Genomic DNA, 12965 nt, shown 5'->3' on the forward strand with positions numbered 1-12965 from the left:
TTGTTAAGTGAGTAGCATGGTAGAACGAATCTGGCTTCCCAACATTGACTCTGCTTGTCAGAAGGTCGCAAAAGGGGATCATGCAACCCCAGAACACCGCAACCATTGTAAATATGAACCAGTTGCCAAGCGACCCAATGTTGATCACGTGACTGTGGGGTGTGTGGGCTGCAACGGTCCTAGGTAAGTGTGAAAAACGGAACTATGTGCCGTTGTGGCTTCAAATGGTCACTAAATGAACTGTTGTAAGTCGAGGACTACCTGTACAAATATAGGAAGAGAAAAAGGGAGGGGGGAGGGGGAAATGGCTGTACCTTGTGCTGAAGCGCGTTCAGATCCTGAACAAAATCCGTGTTCTCTTCCTCCAATTCATCGGCGTGTTGCCTCACCTTGTGGATGGACCTCTGGTACTCGCGCACCTGGCTCTGTGAGGAAAGCAGCAAGTGAAAAGTAAATCTAGAACCTCTAGAACAGTGATGGCTAACCTTTTTCTCCTCGTGTGCCGAAAGTGTGCATGTGCGTGCAACAGTGTGTGTGCGTGTGCCCACACCCGTAATGCAATGCGCGCGTAACAGCCCTCTCCGCCCCCCACACACGTGCGTGCAAAGCCCTCCCCCAATGCTTTGTTTTGGGCCTAGCAGGCCTCCCCGAAGCCTCCTGGGACCAAAAACAGGGTGCGGGGGGCTGCCCCCAGCGCCCTCCCCACACATGTGTGAATGTCTCCCACGTGCGCCCTGCCCCCCATGTATGCATGGCAGAGAACCAAAAATCAGCTGGCCGGCGGGAGGAGCTGAACTGGGGGCAACGGCTTGCGTGTGCACAGAGAGGGCTCCGCGTGCCACCTGTGGCACTCGTGCCCTGGGTTCGCCATCCCGGCTCTAGAATTTTATAGACTCATCAGAAGAGGAACAATGAACTGGGAAACCTCCACATACGGTAATGGCTTGCATGGAGCCGTTGATGCTGTGCAGGCGGGCCCAGGCAATGGAGGTGGTGTTGAGACTTGTCAACTGATGTTCCAGGGCAGGGAAGTCACTTTCAATCTCCTGGAGATCTTCCAGCAAGAGCAGCACACAGCTATCACAAGCTGTTAATGAGAGAGGAAAGTAAGCCCTAGGACAGTGATGGTTAACTTTTTCAGCACCATGTTCCGTAAACTGGAGTAGCAGAACCCAGAAGAGATCAGTTGGCTGATGCACATGTGCGCGCTGGCCAGCTGGTCAGCGCATGTGCATGCCAGAAACCAGATGAGAGCAGCTGGCTGGTGTGCAAGCGTGCTGGAACCCGGCAGCTGGTGACACCGCATGTACCCACAGAGAAGGCCCTGTGTGCCCCCTCTGGCACACATGCCATAGATTTGTCATCACAGCCGTAGGACGTGTCAATGGAGTATCTCAACTATCCAGATTGAGACTCTCCAACCACCAAGCTCAGAGACCCCGCAATTCAACCCTGAGCTACACATGTCCTCTTCCATTGATAAAACCTAAATTTCAGCAACCCAAAACTTCAGGACGAACCACAGAAATTAAGACTACCAATAAAGGAGAATATTTGTAGCTCGGGGTTGACATGAGGAGGTCCTCGATGCTTGCTTGTTTTCTTGCAGACATTTTATTACCCAACTAGGTAACATCATCAGTGCAGTGATGATGTTACCTAGTCGCATTTATCATGTTTCAAGTTTCAAGTTTATTAGAATTTGTATGCCGCCCACTCCCATAGGGACTCTGGGCGGCTCACAACAGACAAGAAACATTTAAAATTTAAAAAATTTAAAAAACAGAATTAAAACATAAAAATACAGTATTAAAATTCACATCACCCATTCCATCTAAGTGGGGCTGGATATCAATCAACAGCCCCAGGCTTGCCGGAACAGCCAGGTCTTGACAGCTTTACGGAAGGCCGGGAGAGTGGTAAAGGTCCGGATCTCTGCAGGTAGGTCGTTCCACAGGGCCGGCGCAGCAACAGAGAAGGCCCTCCCCCGGGGAGTCGCCAGCCGGCATTGTCCGGTTGACGGCACCCGGAGGAGGCCCAACCTGTGCGATCTTGTTGGTCGTTGGGAGGTAAGTGGCAGGAGGCGGTCTCTCAGGTAGCCAGTCCTAAACCATGAAGGGCTTTAAAAGTAACGACTAGCACCTTGAAGCACGTCCGGAGACCAATAGGAAGCCAGTGCAGCTCGCGGAGGATAGGTGTAATATGGGTGTATCTAGATACACCCCATATCGTTTGCGCGGCTGCGTTCTGGACCAGCTGTAGTCTTCGAACACTCTTCAGGGGCAGCCCCATGTAGAGCGTGTTACAGTAATCATCATCCACTGATGATGTTAACTAGCTGGGTAATGAAATGTCTGCAAGAAAACAAGCAAGCTCAGAGAGCACCAAGGACCCCTCAAATAAGACTCTATATCTATATCTAAATGTGTGTGTGTGTGTTTTCCAGCATAACTCTGGAATGCCGCGAGCAATTTCAACCAAACTTGGTACACAGATGACTTATTCTCTGGAAAAAAATACTGTGGGGGGTAAGACAGCCCTAACACCCCTCAGGGTGTGTATTCTGGTAAGATACAGCCTGTTGTGCGTTAAAATGGCTTCTACTGTACCGCCTTAAAATGGCTTCTACTGTGCAGAGCAGTGGAGTTGCCATGGTAACGGCTTCACACTACTCCACTACTCCCTTTGGTAAGGGGGAAAATCCAACATTAGAAATTACGTTTGGTCCAGACCTTTTCCCCCTATAAAGAAATACCAGGGCAACACCGGGTTATTGGCTAGTTATTAATACATGGAGGCTAACAATTTATCTACATTTAACTAATCATTTTGACAGCCCTCATAAAATTTCTCAAGGCCACTCAGCGCATGGAGCCAAGTTAAAACCTTACAAGATTTACATGCAGGATTTCTGAGTCATTCTCAGTTTGGCTATTCAGTGGGACAGGCAGGAGAGTGGTTCCTGCAATCAGCGTCAAGTCAATATAGAGAATTACAGGAAGACCCCCAAAACAGACATCGCTGGGAGCAAGACACTGGAGGAAAGAAGACGCCTAACCTTCACATCTCATGTTGTCTGGACCATCCACCACGGGGATCTCATGCTTCTTTATACAGGTGTCACATTGCTTCCCTGTCAGGCCATTGGTACAGGTGCATTCACCTGTGCGGGGGTTGCAGGAGCCTCCTTTACACTGGCATTCTGTTGAGAGAACATGGAAGGGCAAAGATTTGCAAGCAGGACTGTCTTTCGGTTCGCATTAACCGGCATGGGATTAATGTAAGTGCTCCCTAGGGAGGTTGCAGGTGACAATTCCAAGACCCCGGGACACTGCAACCATCGTACATACAAGCCAAAGTTTGATTCCATGACTGCGGGGATGCTGCAGAATTGTGAAAACTGGTCATAAGTCCCTTTTTTTCATTGCTGTTTTAACTTTGGAGGGACACTAAACGAACGGTTGTAAGTTGAGAACTATCTGCACTTGCAACAAATTGAGTTTGAGATGCGGAGACTCTAGAAAGAGTACAGAGAAGAGCAACAAAGAGGATTAGGGGACTGGACTAAAACACATAAAGAACGGTTGCAGGAACTGGGTAGGTCTAGTTTCATGACTATAGCAAAGAAGGATTACAAGAGACATGACAGCAGTCTTCCAATATCTCAGGGGCTGCCACAAAAAAGAGGGAGTCAAGCTATTCTCCAAAGCACCTGAGGGTAAGACAAGAAGCAATGGGTGGAAACTAAGCAAGAAGAGAAGCAACCTAGAACTAAGGAGAAATTTCCTGACAGAACAATCAGTGGAACAACTTGCCTCCAGAAGTTGTGAATGCTCCAACGCTGGAAGTTTTTAAGAAGAGATTGGATAGCCATTTGTCTGAAGTGGTGTAGGGTTTTCCTGCCTAAGCAGGGGGTTGGACTAGAAGACCTCCAAAGTCCCTTCCAACTCTGCTATTCTACTCTATTCCCTGCTGGACAATAATCTTCGGCACCAAAATATCTGCTGGGGGCAGGGAGCTGAGGCCGAGTTTCTGTTTCATTTAAGATTTTTATTTCTCTTTTAGGGGAAATATTCTGCCTTTTTGATATTCCCTAGAATATTTCATTCGCTTAGGAGAGGGGTGGGTGCTAACTTTCTACAATGTTAATGCCTTATTTTACTGCAACAGAGGAAGTCAGAAAAGTCGATGCTGTTTTGCCCTCAGCCCTTGTCCGCCCTCACTTTTCTTTCCCCTTCTCCCCCCCGCTTCCTATTTGCTTTTGTATTTTGAATTTTATTCTCTAATCTAATGGAACGTTTAAAGAGGAAGAAAAGGTACCGTATTTTTCAAAGTATAAGTCGCACCTCCCCCCCCCAAAAAATAGGGTGAAAATCTGGGTGCATCTTGTACATTGAATGCAGCATCCCACCCAACCCATCCTGTTTTTCGTAAAAATGGATGTGCAGAGAGTTGGGGGGGGGGCTGCAAAGTGCTCTTGGGGGCCGGGGAGGGCAAAACCTTTTTTTAAAAGGTTTTTTAAAAAATTACCTGTTCAAAATCTTGGTGCATCTTATAATCCGGTGCGTTTTATAGTCCAAAAAATATGGTATGTGCCCTCTGTTTCAGGATTGAGGGGGGTGGGGGGGAAATCTGAGTTTTCTCTTGGCAAGACCTAAGCATTAGGAAAGGAACTCACTGGAGCAGCCATCTGCACTGAGCCCCCAATATCCAGGGGAGCATTGCTGACAACGAGGACCGCTGACGCCTGGACGGCAATCACACTGGCCATTCTGGGCATGGCAATTGGGGTTCACTGACCCAATGTCACAGTCGCACCTCTGGCAGCCCAAGCAGGTTTCATAGCCATAATAGCCTTCCTAAAAAGGAAAAAAAAAGTGGTGTTTTTTGCATCTGGATTATTAGTTATAACAGTGGTTTACAGGATTGGTGCGGTGGCTCTTGCTCCACCTCTAGGCTGTGAGTTTGATTCTAAGTAGAGGCAGATATTCCTCTCTCTGAGCACAATGAGAATATATCCACTGAAATAAACTCCGCATTGACAGGAAGGGCATCCGGCCAGTAAACACTCAGTTCCATTCAGTTGCATTCAGACTCTACCCCACAAGGGATTATGGGGTCATTAAAAGAGGATGATGGTAACAGTGGTTTATAGAAGCTGCTCTGCACTCAAAGAAGGGTGGTAAATCATTCTGAAGAATCTCTCCAGGCAAATGGGATGAAGGAAGGAAAGATAGCACCTATTAATACAGGATATCTTGACCATCTCCATTCGGGACATTGAGTTCTAGATCAGGGGTGTCCAACCTTAGCAACTTCAAGGTCTGCAGACTTCAGTTCCCAGAATTCCCTGGTGAATCATGCTGGCTGGGGAGTTCTTGGAGTTGAAGTCAAGGTCTTAAAGTTGCCAAAGTTGGGACAGCCTGGCAATAGATGCTCACTGCAAATTATAGGACAAACTGAAGGAATAGAGTTAGAGCCCAACACCTCTGTTATCTTATTCAATAAAATGCTCGTTTTGATTCAACCATTGGATAGGTTTTTTTTTTCTATTCAGTTGATTGACGTTGCATTTCCCCTATAGTTGTTTAAATCAAAGTTGAAAATGTTCTACCATTCCATGCCCACTCAACGCTAATCATTCTGGTTTGGTTGGGCAAGAGAGAAAAAACCCAGTTACATGGGGACGCCTGGAATAGTTGATGTTTGTTATTTGCAAGTACAGAAGTTGAAATCAACAGTGTGTACCTGTTAACAGAACAGTGACAAAGCCACAACAAGCCACAGTGCCTGTGTGATACACCCCAGAGAATTTAAGGATCAGGGAGTCATCGGCCTATCTTACCTGACAGCGATCACAGCGCTGACCTGTCACTCCAGGCTTACACTGACACTGGCCAGTTTTAGGATCACACCAGTCCGTCCCACATGGCAGACAGCTGCACTCTACAAGGAGACAAAGACTTTTAAAAGATTCCATGACTTCTATTTCAATTCTCACCGGCTCAAGGTTGACTCAGCCTTCCATCTTTCCGAGGTCGATAAAATGAGGACCCAGATTGTTGGGGGCAAGAGGCTGACTCTGTAAACCTCTTAGAGAGGGCTGTAAAAGCCAGGCTAAGCGGTATATAAGTGCTATTTTTATTTCTAATAAAGTACATAAAATTTGACCAATGTATTTACACCTTAGCTTCAGCATTACAAGTTAATCCTCGACTTATGACCACAACTGAGTCCAAATTTAGCTGTTAAGTGAGTTTTGCCGCATTTATGACATTTTTTTTGCCACTGTTGTTAAGTGAAATGCTGCACTTCTTAAGCGAAACATGTGGTCATTAAAGCAAATTCTTTCATTGATTTGCTTGTTGGAAGCTAGCTGGGAAGGTCACAAATGGTGATCCCACGATCCCACAACAGTGCAACCGTCATAAATACCCGCCAGTTGCCAAGTGCCCGAATTTTGATTGTACGACCACGGGGACGAGGCAATGAAAAATGGTCATACGTCACTTTTTTCAGTGACGTTATAACTTCAGATAGTCACTAAATGAATGGGTTGTAAGTTGAGGACTACATGTATTTTCTATTGAGAGAAAAAAATATTTCATCAAGTTTAGATGGGGGAAACTGAAAGAATTTTTATTCTTTTTGTCCTTTCAAGTAGCCCTGGCAACTACCTTGAATAAAAAGGGTAAAAACATTTGGATATACCATATTTTTCAGAGTATCAGACACTCCGAAGTATAAGACTTAGCATCTAGCTTTTGGGGAGGAATACAAGGGGAAAAAAACCTGCCTTTGCCTCCTAGCAATTTGCCTCCTCGCAGCAAACAGCCTGTTTCAGTTTCAGCACAGCCTGATTAGTACAAGCAGCTGATTGTCAGGCCTCCCTACGATCAGCTGTTTCAGGCTGCAGGGATTGCCATTGCCTATTGCCGCCTCTGTGTGCCCCATTTTTGGCCTCCTCATCCCATTTTTGGCCTCCACATGCCCATTTTCGGACTCTGTGCCCCATTTTCTGCCCATTCCGGGCAGCGGGGATCAGAATAAGCAGAAAATGGGGTGCGCAGAGGCCAAAAATGGGATACAGAGACCGAAAATGGGGAGCACGGAGGTGGCAATAGGCAATCCCTGCATCCTGAAACAGCTGATGGTTGGGAGGCCGATCCAACCAACAATCAGCTGCTTGTGCTAATCAGGCTGTGCTGAAGCTGAAACAAGCTGTTTGCTGCAAGGAGGCAAAGACCAAAGGGTGGAAACCGGCAGGTGGGCAGGGCTACATTTGGTGTATAAGATGCACCCAAATTTTCACCCTCTTTTAGGGAGGAAAAAGTATATCTTATGCTCAGAAAATACCGTAAATGTAAGATATATATATAAAGACTGTTAGACATCACCTTTGAGACTAGCATTTCATTTTTTTTAAACACATCATTGTGTGTGAATGCAACCAGGAAAGAGACTGGTTGTAAAACCTACCGGTGCAATTCTTTGCTACAACTGCATCACCGTAAAATCCAGGCGCACACATTTCACATCGGGGCCCTGCAGTGTTGTACATGCACCCGGTGCAGGCCCCTGTCAACGTGTTACAGTCGCTGAAGAGCATGTTCGGGTCAGCATTCCCGCTGCAGTCACAGGGCTGGCAGGAGCTGCCAATCACGAGAGGATTTCCATAGTAACCTGGAGCACATCTTTGGAGGAGAGAAGGAGGTCTTACAGGGCTGCGGTGTGAAGTCCCATTGCTGGTGGCCTGATTGCACCAGTGGAGAACTGAGCAGTCAACATACATGGATTGGATCTTAAGCAAACCAAGTCGGAACAGCTGAAATTCAAGTTATATACTGTACCGTTCACACGAAAATCCGGCATAACCAGGCTTGCAAAGACACTGCGCGGTGGAGCCTTTGTAGATGCATCCCGTGGCAAAGCTAAAAATGTGGGAAAGGAAGAGGAAAGAGCTATTAAAGTTTGCAACAAATAAAGCTACTGTCAACATTGAAATGCTTTACTTCTTCTGAGCTGCTTCTATGGCTTTCATCTTGTCATTCAAGCGGGAGGAGGGAGGGGGGGGGAGAATGGAATGCTAAGCTTTTATCTACGTACCATGAGAGCCAAGGTCACTGCTGGAGGTGTTAGATGGAGACATGGACTGTTCCCATAACAAAAGGAAGTCTTACAATTGGACAATGTGAACACCCAGGTGTAGGGGGAAAGGGAATCTATTGTTTAACTAAGTAAACGTTTGAGCCGGAAAACCAGAACTGGTGTTTGCTTCTGCAGTTCCAAGATGGTGTATCCAATAAAGTGATACTTTGGGGGATTCAAAGATCCCGAGAGTGTCTACTTCTTTTGAGTACGCTAGTCGGATCATTGATAGCTACGTCATAATTACATCAGAGTCCCTATGATTCTTACGGAATAAATACAGGTAGTTCTCAACTTACGACAATTGAGCCCAAAATTTCCATTGCTAAGCGAGACAGTTGCAAAGTGAGTTTTGTCCCATTTTGTGACCTTTCTTGCCACAGCTGTTAAGCGAATCACTGCAGTTGAAAAGTTTCTAATCCAGTTGTTAAGTGAATCTGGCTTCCCCCTTGACTTTGCTTGTCAGGTGGTTTCAAAAAGTGATCACACAACCCTGGGACATTGCAACAGTCATAAATACAAGTCAGTTGCCAAGCATCTGAATTTTGATCACATGCTCAAAAAGGTCACGTAACTCTGAAAAATGGTCATGTCACTTTTTTTGGTGCCGTTGTAACTTTGAATGGTCACTAAATGAACCATAAGTTGAGAATTACCTGTACTGTATTCTAAGCACTGCGCCACCACAGCTCCTATTTTAAGTTGAGGACTACCTGCATGTTTTTCCATATGCAAATTAGAAGCTAACACATGTTGTTGCCAAAGAATCAAAAGGACTATATGCATGGAAGATACTTACTTGTTAGAGGGAACTGAAAGAGGGCAGGGACATCCTATGCATTGCACGTGTTCCTCAAGGGAAGAGTTGCCCACAAAACCATCCTTACACCTTTCGCAATGATCACCTTCTGTGTTGTGTTGGCAATTCTACAGAGGAAAAAAATTAATGACACTAATTTCACATATTCAAACTATTCATGCTTTGTCTTCACATCCTTTTAGAATAAATCTGGCTGCATCTTCAAAAATAAGGTAAGACTCCTTACCTGGCAACAGACCCATGATTTTGTCTTTTATCTTTGCAGGGTGTGTGTGTGTGTGTGGCTGGAATGGGAAATTATGCTTTATAGAATAATCAGAGAAGTACTTGGTTCCTCAGACAGGATGCTAAAAAATTAGGCAATGGGGGAGAAGCACCGATAACATAGACCTATATTCAATATCTGGTCTAGTTCCAAAACAATTTGAGTTAGGTCCGTGTCTGAATGTGTTTATTATTGTGATGTGTTATCAGAGTTTAAATCTTGTTTCCTTAGTCTTGTTCTTTGAGTCGGTATTCTTCTAATCTTCAGTGCATTTCCTATAATTTTGTTTACAATAAGAGTATATGATAGATTTACTGCATGTAACACTTGGCCAACAGATCAAAATATTTCCCCTCAAAGGATCCTGACTACTTGAGACAGAGAAAGTTCCATCTGATGCCATGAGCACCAGATGGCTATTAAAAGAAAAAATAATAATTACAGGAAGCTCCAACAGGTGGTAGTTGACCTTAATTGAACTCAGAGTAGGACCAGTGTTGATTAGAATTTGGATGAGGAACTCCAAGGAATGCCACAGCTGGAAACAAACTGGGAAGTAAAAAAATAAATAAATTCCCAGGAAAAACCCATCTAAATAACTTAAAATAATGTGGAAAAGGGACAAGTGTCGTCTTATCAGGGAGATGGGTAGCATATAAATTTAATAAATAAAAAACAAAGCAAGTATCCTGGAAAATTTCTGCTTGCTCTAGATTCAGGCTACCAGCCCTACTATTATCTCTGCCTCTGCTATATCTGCAGAAGTAAATAAATCATTAGCATTTATTGGAGAAAGTACCTTTGAGGTAAACGGAGTTGAACAATCATTTTCTTTACTTACAAGGCATGTTCCAGATCCCGGGAGGCATTGATCCGAATGGCCATTGCAGTCACATGGAATGCATTTCCCAAGAAACAGACCCTTGATGTCTCTGTAATAGCCTGGAGCGCATTCCTAATTGCAAAGGAGATAATATGCCTCAGACCATCATCGGTGTAAGGCATTTGAGACAGAATGCCTGAAAGGAGATGGGAGCCCTTAACATTCCTCAACTTATTGGAAAGTTCCTCCTGAGGTTTTTCAGTTTGGAGAGGATAATGATGACAACGACAAAAAGAAAGGAAGGAAGGAAGGAAGGAAGGAAGGAAGGAAGGAAGGAAAGAAAGAAAGAAAGAAAGAAAATAAATAGATAGGTGGGGTGCTTGGTGCTCTCTGAGCTTGCTTGTTTTCTTGCAGACATTTCATTACATAAACAAGGTAACATCATCAGTGCTAGAATAGGGGTATGTGTGTGTGTGTGTATGTGTGAGTGAGTGTTTGAGAGAGACAAAGATAGGTCAGGTAGATTGACAGGTATGAATAGAGATATTCAGAATTATCTCAGATGATAGAAGGATGGATAGTTGGGATATACTGTAGATGGGCAATAGACAGACAGATAGACAGATAAGACAGACAGATTTGTTACAGATACCTGTTTCTCTGAAAATAAGCCCTCCCGGATAATAAGCCCAATCGGGCTTTTGAGGGCATGCGCTAAAATAAGCCCTCCCCAAAAAATAAGCCCTCCCCCAAAATATTGCAACATAGCAGCAGCCCTGAGGTGACCATGCTCGCTGCATGCTGCACCTCAAAAATGATAAGATCTCCCTGAAAATAAGGCTAAGTGGTTATTTCAGGGGTCAAAAGAAAATAAGACCCTGTCTTATTTTCGGGGAAACACAGTATATAGTACGTATATAGATATATTAGATATAGATATAGATGTAGAGTATTATTTTGTGTGCGTGTGTGTAAATGGAACAAGAATTGCTACTGCTGTCATATATCTATTACTAAAACAGTTTTTTTAAACTAATACTAGTGAATATAAAGGAAGAAGAAAAATAAAAAAAACCAAAGAGGATACAAAAAGTGGAAGACAAAAAAACTTGAAGAAGAAAAGAAAAGTAGAAAAGAAAAAAAGATAGAAGCAGCTTCTGATATTTTTCACGGGACTTGTAAGTACAAATAGATCTTAACCTCTCTCTCTCTAAAGTTACATCATAATGCTCTTTTTTCTATAATCTATCAGAAATCACAAGTTTATTTTTTCATTATTATTCAAAGAAAACCCTCTCCTGAGTTCTAGTCACCAATAAATATAGATAGTTTCTGATAAAAGAAGTTAATTTATCTATCTCAGCAACATCTGTCAACTACAGCTTCACCAACGCTGGATTTTTCATAGAACATGGGAATCAAAAATTTCCATTCCAAAATAGCTTACAGCAGCATATTATGAATTCTAAATGACTTATATAACTGACTTTATATAATGAACTGAGGACTCTGATTACTAAGCATCAGTATTTCCCTCAGCAACTTTTAAGATGTATGGACCTCAATTCCCAGAATTCCTCAGCCAGCTGTGCTGGCTGAGGAATTCTGGGAGTTGAGGTCCACACATCTTAAAGTTGTTTGAGGTTAAGAAACACTGCTCTACATGAATTTGAGAGGAAAAAAGTTTTCTTACCTGGCAAGAATCTCCCCTATAATTGGCTGGGCACAGGCACAATTCCACACTATTGGCTGGGATGCTTCCACCGGTCTCTGAGGTTTTCTCCAAGATCACCCGATGCAGGGACACAGAGGACGAAATTGGGGAAAAGAGAGCTCGGATTTGCAGCTGCTCCAAATTAGCCAGAACCATCATCAGCTCTTCCCTGGAGACTGGATTGTGTGTTTCAGTGTGTCTAAAATTACCCTAGGAAAGAAGATTGAGTTGCAGTACGACATTAGTAGAAATGTGGTTTTCTTACATCAATAAGCCGGATTAGGGCTGCATTGGATCTTAATTTTCCCATTAACAGGAAATCTGTTTTTGATGGATGGAGAGAGAGAGGGAGATAGCAATAGCAATAGCACTTAGACTTATATACCATTTCACAGGGTTCTACATTTCTCTCTAAGCAGTTTTACAGAATTGGCCTAGTGCCCCCAACAATCTGGCTCCTCATTTTGCAGACCTCGGAAGGATAGAAGGCTAACTCCACTTTGAGCCAGTGAGAATCGAACTGCTGGCAGACGACATTCAGCAAAAGTAGCCTGCATTCTAACCATTGGACCACCATGGTTGAGAGAGGAGGAAGGGAGGGAGAGAGAAAGAGAGAGAGAAGGAAGGACCGAGGGACAGAGGGACAGAGGGAGGGGGAGGGAGAGAAGGAGAGAGGGGAGAGAGAGAGAGAGAGAGAGAGAGAGAGAGAGAGAGAGAGAGAGAGATGGATATGGAGATAGACAGAGATACAGAGATCAGAGCGATATAGAAAGATATAGATGGAGCGATAGATAGAGGGAGAGAGAGGATGGATGGATGGATGGATGGATGGATGGATGGATGGACGGACGGACAGACAGAAGAAAGATAAATAGATGAATCTAATATGGTTGCAACTGAAGCCATTCCTTAAGGTAACATGTCAGAATCTGCAAAAAACCCGGATCTTCAAACTTGAACTGCTGATTGTGTATTTTATGTTTAAGTCTACAGCCTCCGCCATTAAAGGTTTGTACAGCCTTTAATGTGAATTGATTGCTAGGCATAAAGGTCGTGCTGAAACAGTAACTTGGTTCCAGAACTGAATGTTCAAAACCCTGAACTGTACACCCCCTCACATATGATCCTAGTACATACTTTTGTTGCCAGCAGTTTAGACATTAATGGCGGTGTGTTGCATTATTTTGAGGGGACG

General features: G+C 44.1%; 1 protein-coding gene across 1 annotated transcript in view; it reads right to left on the reverse strand.

Moving 5' to 3' along the window:
• The window catches only part of LAMA5 (laminin subunit alpha 5), a 226944-nt gene that overhangs the window by 52616 nt on the left and 161363 nt on the right, over window positions 1–12965 (reverse strand). The window contains exons 41-50 of the mRNA XM_087720561.1: window positions 11750–11980; window positions 10075–10188; window positions 8948–9075; window positions 7851–7931; window positions 7480–7694; window positions 5846–5946; window positions 4679–4859; window positions 3059–3202; window positions 936–1087; window positions 315–425 (exon numbers count right to left, since the gene is read on the reverse strand). Coding sequence (XP_087576687.1) covers window positions 315–425; window positions 936–1087; window positions 3059–3202; window positions 4679–4859; window positions 5846–5946; window positions 7480–7694; window positions 7851–7931; window positions 8948–9075; window positions 10075–10188; window positions 11750–11980 — 1458 coding nt within the window. The remainder of the gene's footprint in view (window positions 1–314; window positions 426–935; window positions 1088–3058; window positions 3203–4678; window positions 4860–5845; window positions 5947–7479; window positions 7695–7850; window positions 7932–8947; window positions 9076–10074; window positions 10189–11749; window positions 11981–12965) is intronic.

The sequence above is a fragment of the Thamnophis sirtalis genome, unplaced genomic scaffold, assembly GCF_051295495.1.
Source record: "Thamnophis sirtalis isolate CommonGarterSnake01/CBP01778 unplaced genomic scaffold, rThaSir2_p1.2 scaffold_7, whole genome shotgun sequence".
Taxonomy (NCBI): domain Eukaryota; kingdom Metazoa; phylum Chordata; class Lepidosauria; order Squamata; family Natricidae; genus Thamnophis; species Thamnophis sirtalis.